Source organism: Excalfactoria chinensis, chromosome 15 (assembly GCF_039878825.1).
Source record: "Excalfactoria chinensis isolate bCotChi1 chromosome 15, bCotChi1.hap2, whole genome shotgun sequence".
Classification (NCBI taxonomy): domain Eukaryota; kingdom Metazoa; phylum Chordata; class Aves; order Galliformes; family Phasianidae; genus Excalfactoria; species Excalfactoria chinensis.
The window spans coordinates 10,317,297-10,338,417 of record NC_092839.1 but is presented as its reverse complement, the minus strand read 5'-3'; the positions used below and the strand labels follow the sequence as shown (position 1 = coordinate 10,338,417).

At 41.1% G+C, this 21,121-nt stretch overlaps 1 protein-coding gene across 2 annotated transcripts in view; it reads left to right on the top strand.

Moving 5' to 3' along the window:
- The window catches only part of GNAS (GNAS complex locus), a 118,647-nt gene extending 101,351 nt beyond the window's left edge, over positions 1 to 17,296 (top strand). For both annotated transcript variants that reach the window (XM_072350043.1, XM_072350044.1), the window contains exons 6-12: positions 10,643 to 10,697; positions 12,031 to 12,104; positions 12,413 to 12,471; positions 13,512 to 13,632; positions 14,143 to 14,273; positions 15,301 to 15,368; positions 16,049 to 17,296. In XM_072350043.1, the coding sequence (XP_072206144.1) occupies positions 10,643 to 10,697; positions 12,031 to 12,104; positions 12,413 to 12,471; positions 13,512 to 13,632; positions 14,143 to 14,273; positions 15,301 to 15,368; positions 16,049 to 16,195 (655 nt within the window). In that variant the 3' untranslated portion in view covers positions 16,196 to 17,296. The remainder of the gene's footprint in view (positions 1 to 10,642; positions 10,698 to 12,030; positions 12,105 to 12,412; positions 12,472 to 13,511; positions 13,633 to 14,142; positions 14,274 to 15,300; positions 15,369 to 16,048) is intronic.
- Positions 17,297 to 21,121: the final 3,825 nt, after the last annotated feature.

The following is a 21,121-nucleotide window of genomic DNA, read 5'->3' as shown; positions in this document are numbered from 1 at the left end:
TGTGGGGAAGAGGAGGGGGAAGGGCCACAACATCTTATTTAAGTCATTCTCTGGTGGCATATCATGTCAGGCACTTCCTCACCTCAGCCTTCTTAAAGCCAGGATATTCTGTGGGATTTCCACTGAATTTGGGGCTTAAGAACAATAAATGTTTAAAAGTAGTTTGAGGAGATATTCCATAGTCAATGTCCGTGTGCTGACGTTACCACAAACTGCGTTTCAGTGAGTGAAGCTGAAGGGTCTGAATTTGGTTTTTCTTTTAGAAGTAGTGAAAAAGGATTCTGAACATCCAAGCAGAATGGAATTATGAAACAGGATGACTGAGGGTTCTTTTTGTTTGATGTGTGAAATTTATATGAAAATAAGCACGGGCTGAACTTCTTCAGAAATGTGGTCTCTCCCTGTGAATGGCTTTCCCACAGAAGTGGTATCTCCACCATTATTGTTTTCCTTTAAATTCGGCTTCCAGCTTGATTTCTTGTTCCTTTTATCTGCCTGAATGCAATATGTACCAGTGAGAGATAACCACTCACATCTGACTTCTTCATTTTATTGTATGGCTGAAGAATGCAGGAACAAATACTCGTAGGGAACGATTTTCACAGTAGCCTGTAATCCTCAAAGTTAAAGGTCTGAAATTGCTGTTGCAGTTCTGTATCAGTTGCTTGTTTTAAAATCAATTTTTAAACGTATGTGTGGTATTAAATTCCACGATCAAGTGAATGTTTTCAAGAAGAAAGAAGAGTAACTTTATATTCCAGCTCCCTTCAGTACCGAGAGGTGTGCGCTTTGCAGATGCCAGTTTGGCTGCCTCCTTTTACAGAGGCCTAGAGTTGTTTTCCCCAAGTTTGAAACAGAAGAATGTATTTAAAAATAATTAAAAAAAAAAAAAAACCTGCCCCTGAGAAAAAGGAAAAACTGAAATGTGAGCTGCTGTGAATTGCTTAAACTGTCGGCTCAGAGCAGGTATTGACAGGTAGCTCTGTGAAGAAGCTGCCTGCCGTACCAGAGGAGTGCCTGGAGCAATCATCACGTGTGATGCTGGCATCAAAGAGATGAAAGAGTGGAGCTTTCAGTGAGCAAGAGAGCTGTCAAAATTACTGCATTTTTCAGAAGAACCTAAAATATAGAGCAAAAATCTCTCAGTTGTTTTGGTGCTTAAGTAGGCAGAATTTTTGGATTTATATTCTCACACGTTAAATATAAGTGAGCTGTTTCTCTGAAGACCTTTGTACAAGTATGTTCAAGTAAGGCAATAAATTCCTCCCTCTCACCGCTCTCAAAGCAGAGCAGTTGCTGGTTCTCCTATTGTTTGGGCTCATCTGGGGTCCATATTCATCCTCTGCATCACAACTGCTTCCCTGGTTCCTGCGGGAGCTCAATCCCGGGAGCAGAATTCCTGCTCCGTTGTGTAAGATCGGTTCTCTCCCCCTGCCTCCTTTTCTGAAGTTTCTGTTAAAAATGGTGATGCCTATTCTTAGATACCAGTTGGGGAAGTGCCTGGTTCTGCATTTTCAGCGCTTGGGCTGAGTAGTAAAGCTGCAGTGTTACACTGACTGTACACACGAGCAGGAAAACATAGGTATGGTCTGGTTTGATTTGTCTTTTTGCAGATACCTCCATTTCATTAAATGGGGAAACCAGCACTGAGGGTTAGTGCCTTAGATCTTGCAGCATCTGAATAGTATATGCCTGTATGTCATACTGTGAAGTCACAGCTCTCCTACTTCTTTGATATATTTTTTTACTATTTTGTAGTATTTTCAGCCCTTACCAATCTGTGATTCTGTGAATGATGATTTTTACCTCAGTGTTTCCAATCCTGTATGAGTGATCTGTTCTGTGCCATACCAGACTGTTTTGGTTTCTTTTATTAATAACTGAATTTAAAGTTTCCCTCCAAGTTCAGTCACAGTAACACAGCATGTGATGCTGTTGTGTTGGCATCTTCTGCTGTATGTGCTCTTGGTCTGTGACCTTAGTCTACAGTTCAAAACATCTTTACAACAGAAAATCACCAACCTTGTTTGTAGCCATGGACCTTTTCTACCTTCCAGAAAGCAGGCATAACAAAAATATATTTAGACTATGGACGTTTCATGTGGGGGAGGTATAGGAGGGTTAGTAACAATCAGCCTTGTTGGAGTTCTTGTTATTCCAGCTTGCTGGCTTTAGTTGCAGTAAAGACCATGGAAACAGAATTTGTTATTTTCTTATCATTGGATATAACCTTTCAGCTTTAATTCCTTATACAAAATAAAAAATTGTAGTCTTTGTTCGTGGCTGCTACTGAAATAACTGTGAAAGTACAGAACTCGATGGAGTGCCTGGGAGTTCGATTCTTTAAGGTGACAGTCTTTGAGAGCCATGCATGGCTAAAACTATTTTAAACAGCAGGAAAGGCAGAAATTTCTTCAGGTAAGACACAGAAGCAGCTTTGTAGCATTGGGAACCTGGGGGTGCAGATTGCCTCAGCAGTTCTCACATCCACCACTCCTGATAACCCCAATACTATGGGGTATGGTTTTCCCTGGCTGAGCACACCATTTACCTTCATCCTGCTTCCAATAATACATGAATTACTCAGAAATGTCTCATGTTTGACTTCCAATTAGTTCAGTTCTTGTTTTATTTTAAACACTAATTCACAATTGGAGTTAAGTATGACAAGCAAACAAATTCATTTTAAATTGCAGAGAAGAGATTGTATTCCCATATCTGAAGCAACAGATTAGTAGTGTTCTGCAACAAACAGGATCTTTAGCTCGCTCTGAATCTCTCATTGCTTAGGCCTGCAAAAATTTGGGAAGAGAGGCTGGGGGGAGAAGAGAAAGGAAAGCGAGATGAGAAATTTAGTTGCATGAATGTTTAATTACTGCTTCTTTTCCCATGTCATTTTTGTTGTCTTTTAATAAGGATTGCACCACGTTCCTCCCTACTCCCTAGCACAGTGTTCCCGCCTCAGGCTTGCCCTGGAATCGAATCACAGCACAGTGATCTCATTCATACCGTTACCTTTCATTTCTCAACCCAACCTTAGCCTTAGATCAGCTTAAGTTTCCTCCTGGCAAGGTTTCTGGGGTGGGGTGAGGGGCTGTTCTGGAGTTATTTAACATATACAGGCTTGTATTGTGGGGTGTGCCTTGGAGGCATATGGTAGGAAGTTGTTTTTAATCAGCCTGGTTTGGTGGTTGTGAGGGTGCGAAAGTACCTTTTTACAAGGATTAAAAGTCCATGTGAAGGCAGCTGGAAAAACCTGGAGCGTTGGGCCTTGTTTTGTGCATGGACAGGGGAAGCTTGGGGAGAGGTTTCACTTGACAAACAGTCATCAGTGGTGTTTGGGCTAAAACATGCCCTCAGTCAGGGGAGCAGAGCAGCAGCAAATGGGGGAAGCATCCTTCCAAAGCTGCTGCAAAGGGGAGGCTGAGCCCAGGAGCTGAGGCCCTCTGCAGCACCCAGCTGGGAGCGTCTGTGTGTTGTGCAAGTCGGGTCTTGTATTTATTTGTGACTTTGCTTTCTGTAGCAAGAAATATCTGCACGTTAGGGCTTTTTTATATTATTTGAATGAAAACTTAGCATTGATTGTAGGCTCTTAAATGATCTTGAAGTACCTTGATGAAAAACAATGCGTTGGGAATTGCATTACGCCGTGTGGTATAACGTACACTTTCCAAAAATATTTCTGTGAAAACTGCTTTTTTTCTGCAGTCTGTGTTGTTCAAACAGCGAAGGAGTGAGCTGGAAGTGGTGAAAGGGGGGGAGGGAGGTTTACATCCAGATTTAAGCCTGGATGGGAACTGCTCTACAATTTTTGGAAGTGAAAATATCTGTGGAGGGACCTAAAGGAATCCTGTGGGCTGATGGTGCAGTCTGTGTTGAACGCGTGCTCTGGGGTCTTTATGGCATACGGAAGATATTTCACCGTGGCTTTAGTGCTTATTATAGTTGCAGTATTTTGATTACCGTCTGTAGTCACTATTGGCTTTTGATAGAGCAGCTAAGAATGTATGTTTGGAGAGTCGCGTTTGCTGTGTTATATCACACGAGCTGCTATTGCCCATATCTGAAGGCAAAGCTGTACAACTTCAGTCTTACTCCTGAACTGTTGCTTTCATTATGCTGCAGAAAATATTGAGTCTCCTGATTATACAAATGTCTACTGTTGGGTAATATTGACAAATACACTGAATAACATTTTTGACATAACATTCTGTTCCCACACAGATAATTTGGATGTAATTGAATGGGTTGATGAAGAGTCCGTGCTAAAAATACAACATTTTCTCACCCACTGAGGGAAAGAAAATGCCTGTTGAAAAGGCAGTTTTGTCGAGCAGAGCCGTGGAGCAGCAGGCTTTGTGCTGGGCCTTGCTGATCCAAGCACGGCTCAGGTCTGACCCGGGTTGTGGGCATGGTCTGAGCGCAGCCCTGGCTGTGCTGGTGCTGAGGTGCGGGTTGGTGCAGGGCTGTGGGTGGAAGCCGGGGCACCCGCTGGAGCTGTGCGAGGCCTCAGCCCTCCCAGGGCCCCAGCCGGGCTCTGTCACACTCACATAAACGCTTCAATATAATGGAGCTAAAAATCTACAGCAATAGTTAGCGGGGAGAGCTTTGTGGATGCTTTTCCTTCTGCTTTTCCTTACTTTAACGATCTTGCAGGCAGAACGCTTCATTGTTACGGTTTCAAAAGTGGTTCGGCTTTGCTACAGGCGAGGGGAAAAGGAGGAGAACTGGATGTTAGAGAAAGGCTGACAGTTTAGTGCGCAATAAAGTAACTTTTATACTTCCCTAAGTCAGCTATCAAATAAACCCTGTGCTAACAAGCAGCCGGGATCACTCCCTGCCCCAGCGAGGTGCATTGTACCTTTCCAGCCTTTGAATGTGCCTGTGCCTATTTTTATTTGCAGAGCTGGGGCCGGGCTGGCCCCCTTCCAGATGTGTCTCACAAGATTTGGTGCTGCCGAGCTATTTATAGAGCTGTGGTTCCATTGTCATGGCAACCATGCTGGAGGCCAAGTCGGCTGGGAGCTATTTCTGGCCTCGTGCTGTAATGTAAAACTGATTGGGAAAGTTAGTGCATCCTCTGAGCCAGACTAACTTTAGACAGGCAGGGAGAAAAAAGAGACAACCACCATTTCTTTAAATAGATTTTCCTTTTCTCCTGCCTTTTTCCCATTTGTGCTTTTCAGTCACTAGCGATTTTTGAAAGGAGGGTTTGCATCCAGCCCCGCTTGCCCAAAATCCATTCATGCCTCGCGGCCTCAGGAGAGCTGCGCACTTCTAATTAAGCAGTTTGGGAAGCAGGGTGCACAACCAGCAAGGTTTGTGTTCCATGGCAGCACAGAAAGACGGGGCTCTGCGGGTTGGTTGGTTGGGTGCGTTCAGGGCTTTTTGCATCAGTTGCACTTCTTTATGCTCCATAGTTTTAATATTCTATTTTTTAATGCGTGCTTCATGTTCTCCATGCCATATAAGGAACTGTAACCTTGATTACCACAAGACGATTCCAAATATATGGAGTCATACTTTTCAGCTTTCTCGTTATTTGCTACAAAACGAGAGACACGGTGCCCCTCCGCCTCCAAGCGGCTGGAACGCGGCACGGCCGGCCACGTGCACACGGACAGGCCTCAGCCTCACCCGCTCGGCCTCCACCGCTGCCAGGAGGTCACAGCGAGCAGTTGGCTTCCAGCTGGAGATAAAACAGATCTGCAACTTTGGGGGGAAAGTTTTCTTAACAAGTTGCCTTTGGGTTTGTAGCTGTTTGAGTCTTAGGCTGCGTATCCAAGTTAATGCATGACATAAATGTGGCTTTGGGCGGTGTCACGTCTGAGACCTGACAGCCGAATGTTGGTACAGGAGCAGCGTGTCTGAGGGCTTGGATATGTGCTACAGAGCTGCCAATCGTATTTGCTACAGTGCTGTCCAGATGTGCTTCTCTCTAATTATTCCTGAATTTTTGGGGTAGTTAAATCACCCAAGGGTTTTGATACGCTTTTATTTTCTTTTATTTCCATATCTAGCTTTGTTTAGGGCAAGAGGAGTATTGCCTTTCTGAGTGCCGTAAATGACCCGGGAGGATGTCTGTGACCACATTAGCAGTAGAACTTCCAGCTTTGCAAATCATAGAAAATAGCAGCGTAGCCTTAAGAACAACACAAAAGTCCACTCATGCCTCAGTGTTAATTTTAACTGCACTTTGAGAGAAAATGTGGCAAGTTTGGTTTCATGGACGGATATGGTATCGCAGGATACCATAAATACCAGCAGATCAAATGTTTGCTTATTTTATTTATGCCGTGCCTGAATCTTTGCCTGCTTTTCTGCATCTCTTACAAAATAAACTGGTTGAAATGTCACAGGAATCTTTATCATTGATGTAAGGATTTAAGAAGGTCTGCTGGGGGGGCAGTCGATGTGGATCTGCACGCTTGCAACAGAAAGTAAATGCTGTGCCCTGGATTTGCTGTCAGTGCGTTGGCCTGATGGGCAGCTGTGGTTTCACACTGTAACAGAGCTGACTTTCCAGGGTTTGGAAAACCCCTCTGTGTTTTATTTTTTATTTTAAGGGTGTTAAAGTTACAGTATGTATGTGATACATTTCTGAGCCTGAATCCCCATTTTACAGGCTGCATCAGCTTTGTGCTGATCCCGTGGCTGGTTTCTGCACAGACAAAAAGCCAAAGGGAGGCTTTATCAGATAGTTCGCTGTAGAGCTTCTAGAAAGCCGTTCTCTGGGCACATGATGGAGTATGGCAGAGACTAAAAAGGGAGTGCAGTAGAACTAAGCATGTTCTGTTCTGAGAAATTAAAAACGTGCTCTTGTTTTATAAACACTATCAATATTGAGGTAAACTTCAGCTTTAAGAGAGCTTGGAATCCGTTCTGGAGTGTGAATAAATAATAAAACTCTGCCCCTCGTTTGTACAGTTGGTTCTTTAGGAAGATCGACGAACAAATAGCAATATATTTTCAGAAGTAGAAGTGTGAGTTGTGAAGGCTGCTTTAAAGGTGATCAGGGTAGATCTGAGTGCGGGTAATTCTTAGTAATATCTTGATAGAAACGCATGACTCAGAGGAAGTGAAAATTCCATTTCCACTGACTTGAGGGACTCTGGGCAACTGACAGACTCCACGTGTGCCTCGGGTTTTTTTGTTGGCTTTTTTTTTTTTCCCCACCCCTTTCTTCTGTCTTTAAGATGAGATGAAGCTAAGATGTGCGTTTTGGGATGCAGCGGTAGAGGCAGAAAGTGCAGTGGGAATAAAGGCTGGCAGAAGTTGTGAGTGTGATTTCCTGTCTGTAGAGTATCTCAAGGCTGTCAGAGGCAAGAAGCTTCACAAAGGCAGCATTCCGTACCGCTGCTGGGGAAGTAACTTACAAACAAATGTTCTGTTTAGTTGGCTTTGAGAATATGAATTTATGTGCAGCGTCTACCAGCACTAAAGATGGGATCTTAGTATGTCGCAGAAGAGACATTTTGTATACAAATTCAGGTTATGTTGACAGAAAAAAGAAGCTGATGGAAATGCAGCTTTTTGAATATAGGTGTGTTGTCAGTTTGAAGAGACATTTCAGTTGTTACCGTAGGCTGAAAACAAAACCCCATCCTGACAGAGCAAATGTTGTTTTTGCCTGTCAACCATTTCATCAAATCACAAAGGCTGGAGCGTCAGGTTATTCTGTATTGAGAACACTGTCAGGAAATGCACGAGGAAAGGTGCTCTGATTTCCCCTTCCCCGTTCTTCCCAAGTGGGAAGTTTGCTGTTTCCAGAGGCTGAGGTTTGAATGTGTTACGAGCCTTTCCAGCGCACGCTGCAGCTCTTAGTCTTGCAGCAGCATTGGTGGCTCAGGAAGCTCCCCCCAAAGAGGAATAAAGCAAATCCGGGGCACTTGTTCCTATGTGAGAAAAGCTCCATAATGGAAGGGAAAATCGAGGTGCAGTTTTGGCGTAATAAACTTGCTAAAAATTTGAAATAATTGGTGGTATGAGTATGACTTAATTACATTAAGGGGGAGCTACAGAAAGCTCCTGTGTGAGTCCTGCTTTCCGAGCACATCCCGTGCAATTAACAGAACTGGATTCTTACAAAGATGTGTGTCCAAAGCCTCATCTGCCTGTTTCTCTCCCTGAGATGAGGAAAAGGATCCAAAAATAAAATGTGGCTTTAATTTCGGATTGTTTACATTTTTATTAATATCTTGCATTTTAATATCCTAGGGACGCATCTGCTGCTGTCCTAGCGATGCTTCCTCACCAGTGTTGCTGGCTACAGATGACCTGGAATCTCTTTTATTAACACATCTCTTGGCAGCATAGCAGTAATTGTATTTTCTTTTAATAAGTGGTACAGACAGAAGCTCCCATCCTGCTCGTCAGTGTTTTGCAGGGCAGTAACTGTTACTTAGTCACGTTCAGAATTTGGCCCTAAGTGAGAATTGGCAGCAGTGCTGAATGATTGATTTGTGTTCTGGAAAACAGCTTTCCCATGGAATTTCTGGGAAAAAAATCCAAGAAGGAAAAATCGGGCTTTGTATCTTGGTGCAAAAGTTACTCTCAATATAAAATTTGGTTTTTATGGTTTGGTAGTTTTGTGTGAGTTATTTCACCAAGGTCACTTGCATGTTTCTCACTGTGAATTCGCTGCTGACAGAGTAGATGGGCATTTCTCCAGCAGGCTTAGCACAATCTGACAGCAGTGAACTCAGCGCACAAGGTAGTACTTCTGTTTTGGGTAGAGCATAATAAGAGCTAAAAATAAAAATTAATGATGCCGAATTTGTTTTCATTTTGAATTAAGCTTTTGTTCTCACCTCACTTGATTATTAGTTTTATTCGCTCCTGACTAACAATGACACAAACATCTCTGAACAGAGTGTATTGAACTCTTCTGAACTCTTGTGCTCCACCACTGCTGCTTATTTTAGACCGCATTTATTGTTCCAGTTGCTCAACTGAGAGAATGATGCTTCTTTATAATGTTTGTGCAAAGAAATATCAACTTTTTAAAGTCTTTATCCCATTCTAAAGTTGATAGAGCAGATTTGTTTTAACTAAAAGGGATACGCACAGGAGGAAACGTTCATTGAGCATTATTGCTTTGCTTGGTTTCCTTCAAATGCCACCAAGGAGCCGTGTAGGTTCTCTGGTAACTATCACATGGTGAAAGACTTCCTTTTTGAACTTGTATTGTCACAAGCATCAGATGGTAGTGAGTGTTGGAGCTCATTTTAGGGGGGAATAAAATACATTTATTCCATTCCAACTTGTTTTACCTGGCATGAACGTTGCTGTTGGATTTCATCTCAAGTACAGCACTGCTTCTCCTATGTGGCTGATGTTTTTCAAGGAAATCACAGGCCTAAAAATAGTCTGCATAAACAACAGTAAGAGGTTTGTACTTTCAGTTCCAGGTTGTAGCAATATCATGTTGTTATTCTGTTAGTTTCCAAAATCCATTAAGCTGATTAGCAGCAGCATCTTTAGAAACAAAAGAGAAACCCGCTTTTTGTGGAAGCTTGCATGAGGTGTTATGCATAGGTGAGTTCAGTACAAGGAGTTGTAGTGATCACCTTCACATCTTCATGTGTGTGAAATGTTCCGAGCATTTTTCAGGCATCATCCAGCTTCTGAATTCTCCACGTGATTCTGAAACTGGTGTTTGAAAAGTACTTTGTATGGAGATTAGAAGGAAAAACTCACCTTTCACTGTCATTTCTGCTTCATAAGGGCAAAACAAATGCACAGGAACTGAAAAGAAAACTAAAGTCTATTGGTTTGAAGGCTCATTAATCATTAATGTTATCTGTGAAGTTAACTGCGAAAGCATTTCCAGCTAAACTCCTATTTATATGAAAATAAAAGGTGTCTGGGCTCTGTGTCATACTGCTGCATGCTTGGCATGGGGTAAGGTGATGGAGGTACCTGGAAGCATCAGGGCTGTGTTCTGAAGTTCGGTTTGTGGTGTCTGAGTCTTGTGCCAACACTGCACTCAAACTTCACCCATGGGTTCCTTGACATTTTTGCTCTGAGTTAAGGTGAAGGATGATTAGGAGGTTATGGTTTGTTGGTTAAAAAATAAGAAGACTCGATACCTTCTTTTATTCAAATTCTAATAAATTGGAAGAAGAAAAATCTTTCTATACCTACTTTATATCTGTACCTACTAGTACTGCTTCTCCAGAAAGTCAACTGAGAAACATTTCCCTTCAGCTGACAGCAAATGCAGCATTCCCTCGCACTTTACTGAACTTGTAATGAAATCACTGTAGGGATTTCATTTACTGAACGACTTAGTGACAATATACATATAAATATAACTTTGGGGATTATTGCTTGCAGGTAATTTATTGGAGTCATTGCGTTACCGCCAGCAGGAGCAGCTCACATTGCTCAGGTGGTGGGGCAGCATTACCCAAAGGCAGCGTCCTCTGTGTGCAGCTGTGGCTGCAGCCCTCTGCTGGCTGCTTCAGGGCTGTGTGCTCCCGGTGCTGACATGGGGGTGCTGAGCATTTTCCTTGTATTCAGCACTCTGTGCATCTGAATGCATTAAAGCTTACCGACTGATATATGGAGCTCCTTGGTTAATGAATGCATCTAATTTTCCTGAAGATTAAAAAATATTTTTTTTCTTTTTTTCCCCCAGTTTTCTAGACAAGATTGACATAGTCAAACAAAATGAGTATACACCATCTGACCAGGTAAGGAAAGTTTCATTGACGTATTACACAATGTATCTGCACACACTGTCTTTTTGGGTCTCTCTCTCATTAATTTTCCAGTTGCCGTTTCTGGCACTAACGTAGTCGTTACCATGTACTGTACATATCCAGTATTCCAGTAAATATAAACTATGTCGTTTGAGTCTCAGACTAAGCACATTTCTTATTATTTACTTGGAGTAATTACGTTTGGGTAAGTATGTAAATACTGCGCAGGTAAATAACGGTGAGAACAACTACTTATGGCACTTGTTTGGGATCATTGACTGCGTCCAAACTCCATGCAAACTTATAGTAAAACAGGGCCATGTGCATTTTCCTCTGGGATGTTGCGTGTTTGTTCTAATAACTACTGAATGCAATTAATAATTAAAAGGCTTCCTTACCTTTTTGTTCCTGAGGTAGGTGGTGGTTTTTGGTTGGCTGTTTCCTTGTCACACTTGTTTTGATTTCTAGATAACTCCAGAGAATGCTCTTTTCCAAACTTGTTTCTGTGTCGTACGGCATTAGAATTTTCAAACTATTTAAAACCCATTTATGTATTTCAATATAAGTATTAAAATAGCCAGACAACAATAATTTACTACTGATGTTAAAATGTAGCCACTTTGTTTAATGATTTAACAGTGTTGGATAACCTTTGGATTTTGTGTGGTTTTGACTTTGACTAACCAGTCTGATCCCGATGTGCTAAGAACAGAGCTTGTATTGTGCACATACGTTTTTGTGTAATCTGTTCTATTTTACAATCTTGCCTTCGTACTCCAAATATTACAGTTTGGCTGTTTGGATCTGCTGTGAAGAACACCAGACTTTTAAGTCCTAAGTTATAAAGCCTTCAAGTGAATTCAGAGTGGTATTTTACCACTGAAGTGTGTCTGAAGAAGACAGCCTTTACTTTGCAATGCAATAATACCAGGCTCCATACCAGTCTGAGGACCATGGAGTGTGCTGTCAGTCTTGGCTGCACTGTCCTGTCACACCCACTATATAGTTTGGATTTGACACTTCCATCTGTTCATACTGATGAAAGATGGACTTATGTGGACAATATTTTCCTAGCAGCAGTGCCAGCATAGCACCTATGAAACAGAGCTCACCTCTGCTGGTGCAGATTTATACAACCATAGCACGCATGCTATTTTTTATCACTGGCAAATACACATAGCTTATGGCGATGACTATGTTAGAAACTTTATGTTTTGTAGCTGAGATTTTATCAAATGATGTAACTAAGTAAAAGGTTTTCATTCTCTTGCTGGATATATGAAGAATTATATGTTGAATCAGTTGCTCTCCCTTTATGCTCTAGGATCTTCTCAGATGCAGAGTTTTGACATCAGGAATTTTTGAAACCAAGTTTCAAGTGGACAAAGTAAATTTTCAGTAAGTGTCCTCTCTTCTGCTTCCCCCTCCCTCCCCCGTTCTTTAATACAGGGCAGAAGAACCAGGATAAATGGGAGGAAGTAATACCTCCAAATGACTTGTTGCATCACCTCTTTCAGTGTTATCTTTGTAAGGATGAAAATGAACCTGCAGTGTGCACACACCAGAATTTCCTACTCTTTATCTGTAGGCAATAGCAAGAGCACATGGTTCTATTTTGTAGGGAAAGCCCTTCTTGCATATGTCAGTGGATACCTGCTGAGCTTCTCATAATGTTTGATTTTGTGACTCTGTTTTTTTTCCCCCAGTATGTTTGATGTTGGAGGGCAACGAGACGAACGCCGAAAATGGATCCAGTGTTTTAATGGTATGATTAGAATTTGTTTTTATAAAATAGTCACCCGCATCATTTTAATGTTGGTCTTATATTCTCACCTTGTGTAAGGCAGCTTCTGTTCCAGGTAGCTTGCTAAGGAGTCAGTCATACTGGATGGAATTACTGTTTTTGTTGTGTGAACTTGTGTAACTCTGATCTGGGAGATGCAGGGAAAGGAGAACATGGGTGGGAAGGAATTCAAGCTTGATAACTTAAAGTAGCCTGTTCATCTTCTTCAGCTTCCCTCTCTTCTTTTAATAGGGTTTATTGGCTTTTTTTTTCCAGGCGTTCTGTGAGCTCTGGAATCCTAACACAGATAGTCCAGTTTATTGTAGGAGACTCTATTCCTAGTGTCCATACAGTTAAAATGAGGTAGTTATGTGTCATGAAGTGTTGCACCCACCTTCACTAAAGCCGTTTATTTCACCTCTATATCAAGATGTGAAACCTTTCTCCGCACAAGTTTCCCTAAAGCTAAAGTTGATGAAAATATTTTGTTCTTTGGACAAGATATTTATGAAGCTATGCGGAAGTCTGTCTCTTTTTAAACAAGTTGTAGTGAGATCCTATAGGAGAGATGAGTTAGAACGCAGTTTAGATCTCTCTTCCCTGCAGTTGCTGTCACAGGAGTATCAGCTGAACGCTGTTGATATATGTGAGACTACTGTGCAGTATTTTCTTCTGTGCTATTTATAACAGATTTGTTTGGTTTTTACCTCTGTTCCTCTTCCTGTTACCGCATGATCTGACTCATCTCTTCTGCTCTTAGTGTCTGAGGCAGATGATCTTAGAAGTCAGTGTAGTGGTATGGAGCAGCACAGCCACACAGAAACACAGGAATCTGAATTCCGTAATCCTATGAATATCTCCAGGCCTTCTTTGATTTCTGGTACTTAGAAAGCTGTAAATAATAGCATTCTAGCCTCATCTCCTAATGAAGCTGAAACTTTGGCAGCTTTTTTGTGAACTCTTAAATTATCAGATGTTTCTTCTGAAAGTTGGTATTAACTGATGAGTATTTCTTGGTTTAGATGTGACTGCTATCATATTTGTGGTGGCCAGCAGTAGCTACAACATGGTTATACGAGAGGACAATCAGACCAATCGGCTTCAAGAAGCGCTAAATCTCTTCAAGAGTATCTGGAACAACAGGTCTGTGAGTTGAAGTGTCATTGAATTAACAAGTCGTCCTGGTGAAGACTTGTTAGAGAGTAACCTGTATGAATTGCTTCCCATGGCCCTGTTTAAGCTAGCCTTTGCTCGCAGCTGCCTTCTTGTTACATTAATGTCTCATGCACTCAGCTACTTGAAGAACAGTTCAGAGAGCTACAAACTAAACTGGTAGTTGCTGTGCTGAGGGTGAAGTAATTAAAGCAGTGATAACCACTTCTTAATTTACTCCTGTAAGCTCACTGATTTGTTGTGTTTGGATTCATGGTAGAAAGGAGGGTAAATTTCATTGCCTGTGTTGAAACCACATAAACCAGCCCTCAGGATGTGTGCAGTCTGAATTGCACTGCAGAATTCACATGTAAAAATCACCTTTCTCAATTATTGTATTTCATCATGATGACATGCTGTCTTCAGAACTAGATTATGTCACTTTTCACTAAATGATCCTTGCTGTGCCATCTCAAGTTATCCAGCTTCAATTTCTTATAGGTGGCTACGGACCATTTCAGTAATTCTTTTCCTGAATAAACAAGATTTGCTCGCAGAGAAAGTTTTGGCAGGGAAATCTAAAATTGAAGACTACTTTCCAGAATTTGCTCGCTACACTACACCAGATGATGGTAAGATTTTAAAGTTTTATCAGCTATTTATAATGTTGTTATTAATCGCATTGGCAGCAGTTTTGTTAATTTCAAGTAAGATTTGAAAATCACAAGAATAAATAATTCTTGTTTGTCAGCCAAGCAGTAACATTAGAATTAGAGCAGAAGGGAACAGCAGAAAGCTGTGGTAGAGGAGGTTACAACTGAACACTGGGGAGAATTTCTTTAGCGTGAGCGTGATCAAACACCTGAGCAAGTCTCCTAAAGAGGTGGCTGAAGCCCCGTGCCTGTCTGTAGTCAGAAGCATCTGAATAATGCTCTAACAAGCTTTAGCTTTGGCTTAGCTCTGAAAGGGTTAGGTAGTTGGAGTAGATAGATGATCTTTGTAGGTCCCTTCCAAATGAACTATTCTATCCTAGTTTAGGTTTTTATAATGTGACGGTTCTGTAGTTTATTTGTTTAAGACATTAATAGTTTCATCATGCCCAAATCCTGTTACTTTACTGGTAGAGTACAGTGCAGCTTACGCCAGTAGTGCTGGGGAGATGCTGCAGCAATCTCTGACATGTACCTAAAGGACCAACTTTGACCCTCCTGTGTGAGATGGTTGCCACAAGTCAGCAGACTGAACCTTTTTTGAATAGGAAGCCTGTAATGAAGGACCTTCCTCACAGAACTGTGCAAATATTTACGTCTGTACAATATTAAATGAGATATATACAGTTATCATTACAATTTACCTGTCCCCTCATTAGTACTGCTCCCAAGCTGTTGCGGTGTGAGACCCGATAGTAACAAGAATGTATTCCTTCAGTCACATTTGCAGCCATTGTCTGGTATTAGAGACACTTTAACAGTACTTTGTTCTAAACATTTTAATATCTTGCTGTTTAAAATATTATGTTTTGTTTTATTTCTTAGTCAGGTTTGCAAAATACATTTGTTTCTATCATATGTGAACAGAAAACAGGACAAGTTATGATTTTTAGGAGCTCTCAGCAAAAAAAATGTGTTTTAATGGAATGCTTATTTTGCTATTAATCAGCAACACCGGAGCCTGGTGAGGATCCCAGAGTTACAAGGGCCAAGTATTTTATTAGAGACGAGTTTCTTGTAAGTATTTTCTTTCATTCAATATTACTGATATGGTTCTTCTTAAATTCAGGCTGTAGGCGCTTCTTAATACTGAAAAATGCTACCGCTTCTTGTGTAGTTTATATTTGATGTCTGCATTGCACAAAACAGATGTTTTACAGCTCAGCACTTTGTTAGCTGCTCTTGCAGGTATGTTTGTTGACACAGACTGTAATTAAATAGCAAAAGCATTGGTGAGAAATAAGAAACCTCAAATGGAGAATAACAAGTAACTGCTGCTGTTAGTGGGGCCAGGCTTTTGTTCATCACTTCTAAAGACTAATGAAAAGAAGCACCATCTGCAAAATATTGATGATATGTTTTCATGTACTTTTTCCATTACTAGTCAGCTAAAGCTATACTAGACATAGGGGGTTTAATATATTATTATGATCAGTTGTAATGGTGAGTGTGGCAATCGAGTTGTGGGCTCATTTTATACTGGAACAAGAGAAAATTTTGAGAGAGGCTTTTGTAAGTGTAAAATGGGGCTAAAGAGGTTTGTACTGTAAGGCACATCCCCACTTCCTGTGTGCAGTGATTTGCTCACACACACCTACCGTAACCTTCATTCACCTGAGTTGGTCTGAGACTGTTCTTTGCTTTCTCCAGTTTTATTGTAACCTGCTGTCTCTCTCTCTCTCTCTTACTTCTAACAGAGAATCAGCACAGCAAGTGGAGATGGAAGGCACTATTGCTATCCTCACTTCACATGTGCAGTGGATACAGAGAACATCCGGAGGGTTTTCAATGACTGTCGGGACATTATTCAGCGCATGCACCTTCGCCAATACGAGTTGTTGTGATGGACAGCACTTTTTTCTGTGTTTTGGACTCCTTATTCCTTATTAGAAAAGAAAAAAAACCACCCTTGCCCACAAGGGACGGAAGAAACTGTTTGAATCTCCCATTGATTTGCACCCCTCAACTTTTTCTCCTTGCTGGACAATAGCAGCACTTCTAAGCTTGCTTCTGTACCCCTCAGACAGTTTGAGATGGCCCCTAACACTTCAAGGCCATTTCCATGAGGACTCCCTAACACTGTTATTAACAACAAACAAACAAAAAAAAACAAAAACAAAAAAAAAGGAGAGAGAAAAGGAAAAAAAAAGAAAGAAAGAAAGAAAGGAATGAATTGAAAGCCCTGAATGTGGAGCACCTGAAAGAATCGGGGGTTAAAATTCAAAGCATAAAACAAAAATTGGGGAGAGAATCCTTTAGGTAATTTAGCACTGTTGTGGGCATAATCATATATTACCCGTGATCTCCACGTTGTACCATTCACTGCATCAGACTAAAGAAGGTGCCAAGTCACAGACCAAGTTTGAAGACAGACGCTTGAGTTTGGCTCTCTGACCTGTGGCTTTGAACGGAAATACTGACAATTCTACAACAGACCTAGACAGTGCAAAAACCCACCGCTACCTTTCCCAAGGGTATTTTTAAAACCAGTCTTGGTGGTCTTAAGACAACCATGGACATTTATGAATCGAACTGCATATGGCCTGTGATCGCAGAAAGAGTTAACCACACACTGTTTTCAGTTTGTCCACTGATGATCCCGTCTGCTATAAAAATCATTATCCGGACTGTAGTCCTCACAGTCTTTCCCTTCTTTTTTCTTCTTCCCTCCCCTCATTTTTTATTTTACTGCTGGATTATTATTCTTGTACAGACTGTAAAATGTATTATTTTGTACAACTTTATTGAAAAAAAAAAAAAATAACTTGTAGAAGATCTTTGTGCCTTGATTATGGCTGTACCTGTACAATGAGCTAAGATGTAAGTATGTTTGATTGCACTGTACAGCTTTGTCAACCCTATCTGCAGCATTAGCTCAAGGTAGGGAAAATTTATCTGTAGTTTAGTTTTTCTGGTTTATAAAAGAAGGAAAAATACTGTTTAGTAAAAAAGAAAAAGAAAAAAAAAAAGAAAAAAAAACATAAAAAGGAAAAAAAAAGAAAAAAGTATAAATTGTGCAAACTTAACCACTTTAAAAGTGAGGTCTTCAACAAGTGACCAGATGTTGCAGCATCATGCTTTTTAATTTTAGCTTTAATTCATTTAAATCTCTATCCAAATGCAAAACATGGCTTGTTTCTACATAAACCAAATTTTGCTACCAATTCTAAATGTTAGTCTTTGGTCATTCATAGTCCTTTTTGCTAAAGACAAAACCAGAACAATAACGAACACGTAGGGCATCATGCAGGTCTGGTGACCATCTCTAGACTGGGCCAAATACCCCACCAACCTCCACTTCCACTGCGTGGGCATAATACTACCAGAGCGACAAGGTGTGCACTGCCCTTGGATTTGGCCACTGAAATTCCAGTTTCAAATGACATTTTTATTTCTCTTTTAATAAAGAGATACTTTAGAACCTTTTTTGTTTTATATTAACTATATAAGTAGCTTAAAGTGAAGATGTGTGGATTTTTCTTAAACTTGAATAATTTATGCAAATTATATGCTTAGAACAACATGTGGTACAGTAAAAAGAAAAAGAGCAAAAATCACTGTAGCAATAAGAGAGCATGTAATTTTAGTAACTACTACACTGCTTTATATTTTATACCTAGGTGTTTTATGTCTCTGTGAGTGTGTTACTTTTTCATGTGTCTAAACCTACGTGTACAATTTGTACAGAGTCAGAAATTACAACTGTAATAACACATCTAGAACAGTGTTAGCTTATATTACTCAAACACCCCCGTTCCCTTTCATTTACACCCCCCTAAACTGATCTGGATCCTAATGCAGTGACTTTAAAAGGAAAACAAAAGGAAAACAGACACTTGCCTCTTTGCCTTTCACAGTAGCCTCCCTTCATCCGAGATCCCGCGACTCTTTCTTGGGAAAAGGCCCAGTTTAAATTAAAATGAGGCTGTGGTCAGCGATGTCTGTGCAGCTGGGTTTGTTTCAGGTATCAGATGCCTTCAGTGCTCAGACTGCAGCTGTTCAGGATGGCGAGTTCGCATTGTGTTTGTGGCTGAACTTGTGAAAGGCAATGGATGGCCTCGTCCATGTTCACGTATGTGAAGAGCTGGGATCCGATGGAGTTCACGTCCCAGTCGCTCCACGTAATTCAGTTACCATTGACGTTTCAGAAGACACTAAAACATCTAAAAAAATCATCTAAAAAATATCAGCTGCAGTTGACCTTCATTTTTGAGATCTTCCCTGTTCATGCATTTAGAAAGTTGTCACCTGAACTTGGCAGAACCGTGGGAGAACGTGACTGAAAATGACCCTCGGTCACTTCAGAATGTATCCAGTGCCTGTAGGTTAAGGGAGGTAAAAATGGGACGTGCAGAGGGAAAAGGAAACCCATTGTGAGCCTTAATTTTAGTTACAGGAGCCAAAACGTTTAATTCAGTGCCAACCCTTCATCTTCTTGAGCCCGGGAGGAGTTGGTGTGAACAGCAGGTTTATAAAAGGGGGGAAGCTGCCGTGGTGTAAGGAATGGAATCTCTCACCTGAGAGAAGCAAAGCCCCTCCATTTAAAGCAACCAACAAATAAACCGACTCCTTTGGATAAGGAGAAGGGTTCATCATAACAGTGAGCTACAGAAGGCAGTAACAGTTTAAGAAACCTTCCTGTAAAGCTTTACATGAACAGAATCGTTTAGGGGATGGCAATTGTTTGAATAGAGTTGAGTTGCACAAGTATGGAGTGTGTGTGTGTGTGTGCGTCTTAATGTCTCAGTATTGCCTTTGTTAGTCTCTTTATTAGTCCATGCAGTTTGGTGGCCTGGTAAATGCAAGTCTTATTTTTAACAGCTTCTTATTCTTTTTTAAATACAAAACCATAAAGCTTTAATGCTCGCTATTTAATAAGTTACTGTGTTTTCTTCTGTCTCTCTAATTTAGTGGCCATAATTTGCAGTTAATTGAACCATTCCAACCTAATGCTTACCCATATCTCCTAGTTTTGTTTTATTTATTTATTTGAACTTCTTGTTTTCATAATTGAGGACTTTTCGCTTCTGTCTCATTCATCTGTTTGGAAACTTCTGACCTTACAGCCAAAATTTTAACTCGTTCTACTCAGTATTCGTCGTGATGCTGAAGTGTAAGATACCTGCAAATGTAAACACTACCACTTTTATTAATAAAAGCAAATACAGTGTTTTAGGGCATATTTGCATCACTAGAGTTGAGGTCGTGTCAGTATTTCCATTATCAAGGGTCTATATCTTGGCACTAAATGGCCCTAAGCTAACGTTTGCCATACGAGGCTACTGCTGGAGCATGATTCGGTGGGTTGGTTTTTAAACAGTTTCCAACACAAACTCTTGTTTCTGCTTTAAGTTCTACAACTGTTCCGTTGGATGGGGGTTGGTTGAAAACAAAATAATACTGGTTCAAGATTGTTTTTGGCACTTCTGTAACTCAGAAATGGTTTTGATTTAAAAACATAACCTCTGGCAAGCCAGTAACCTACAAAATGGTCTGATCACTTTGGGAATTTTGTACAAAATAATAATAAATTGTAGAGATGTTGTGGTTTCAAAATCAGCTGCTGTGCATTTGCAGTAAGTTATTTCAATGCAAGGACTTGTAGCAGTTTGTGTATCGGTGCTTCCTGAGCAGCCAACGTGATGCATCAGGTTAGCGATACCTCCTGAAGGCCTTGAATAATGTGGAGGCAGAAGTGGACTGTGGGCTTACAAAGCCAACAAAAAATGTTCAGCAGCTTCTGAAAGCATCATGAACCGGCTCTGTCAGAGGCTCGGACTGAGCTCTGTAAGCTGGTGGATGCAGGCTTTGGTGCAAAAGCAAGACGGTGAGCTGGATCAGTTGCCAGATAGGAGCCCTAAGGGCACATCTGCGTTTGGGATGTATTTTAAATGGCAGCATTGAGGGTAGGATTTAACCTGCAGTATAACCTTGGGAGCAGCTGAAGCTCGTTCTACTTCAGTGTGTTGCACGTAATTGATACCTGCAGCACGATTTGCTTTTCCCAGCAAATCTATGCGTGGAAATATTAACAGCCATTGCTTTAAAGTCTGAGCACCTTGTAATGAGTTGTGGCACAGTGCTCCTGTAAATGACTGGGATGTTTTCTATTGTATTTTCAGATGTCAAAAATGATGTACCAGGAAAAACAAAGGTTATGAATATGATTGCAGAGGAAATTGACTGCAGGTGAGGAGAGAGAGAACCCATGTGGTCAGAGTCCAGTGCCTTGGTGATACCAGAGCAGCAAGCAGCAGCAGCAGGGCCACAGGCGGCTGTCAGTGGAAACCAAGCTGAGCAGCTCCTCATGCCTACAAAACAGGATGGTTTGTGCACCGATGAAGTGCTGGCAGGCAGACGTGTTTGCAGACCCGGAACAGAAGAGTTCCCTTCTGCAGCTGGATGCTTTTGAAAATGTATCCACTGGGCAAAAGCCTTTCAGACAAACTGTGAGGAGATAAAATAAGCTGCAGAGGGGGTTCTGAAGCTCCGCTGATGGAAGCCTTTCAGTGGGAAATCTCTGCTGAGTGACAGGAACTGTTGGAATCCCGCTCATAAGCAGTGAGCTCAATACCTGTATGACAAGGGTAACCAGCCAGATACATGACTTTGCTTTTACAGAACAAGTTAACATAGAAACGACAGCTTTTTCCATTTAGGAATTTGGCTTCAAAAACCTTTAATGACAGGAAAAAATAAAGGCTTTAGGCACCGTCCTCAGCCCAGAGGGAACGGGAAACCTGCAGGGAGGGGATGGATGCCAGCTCCAG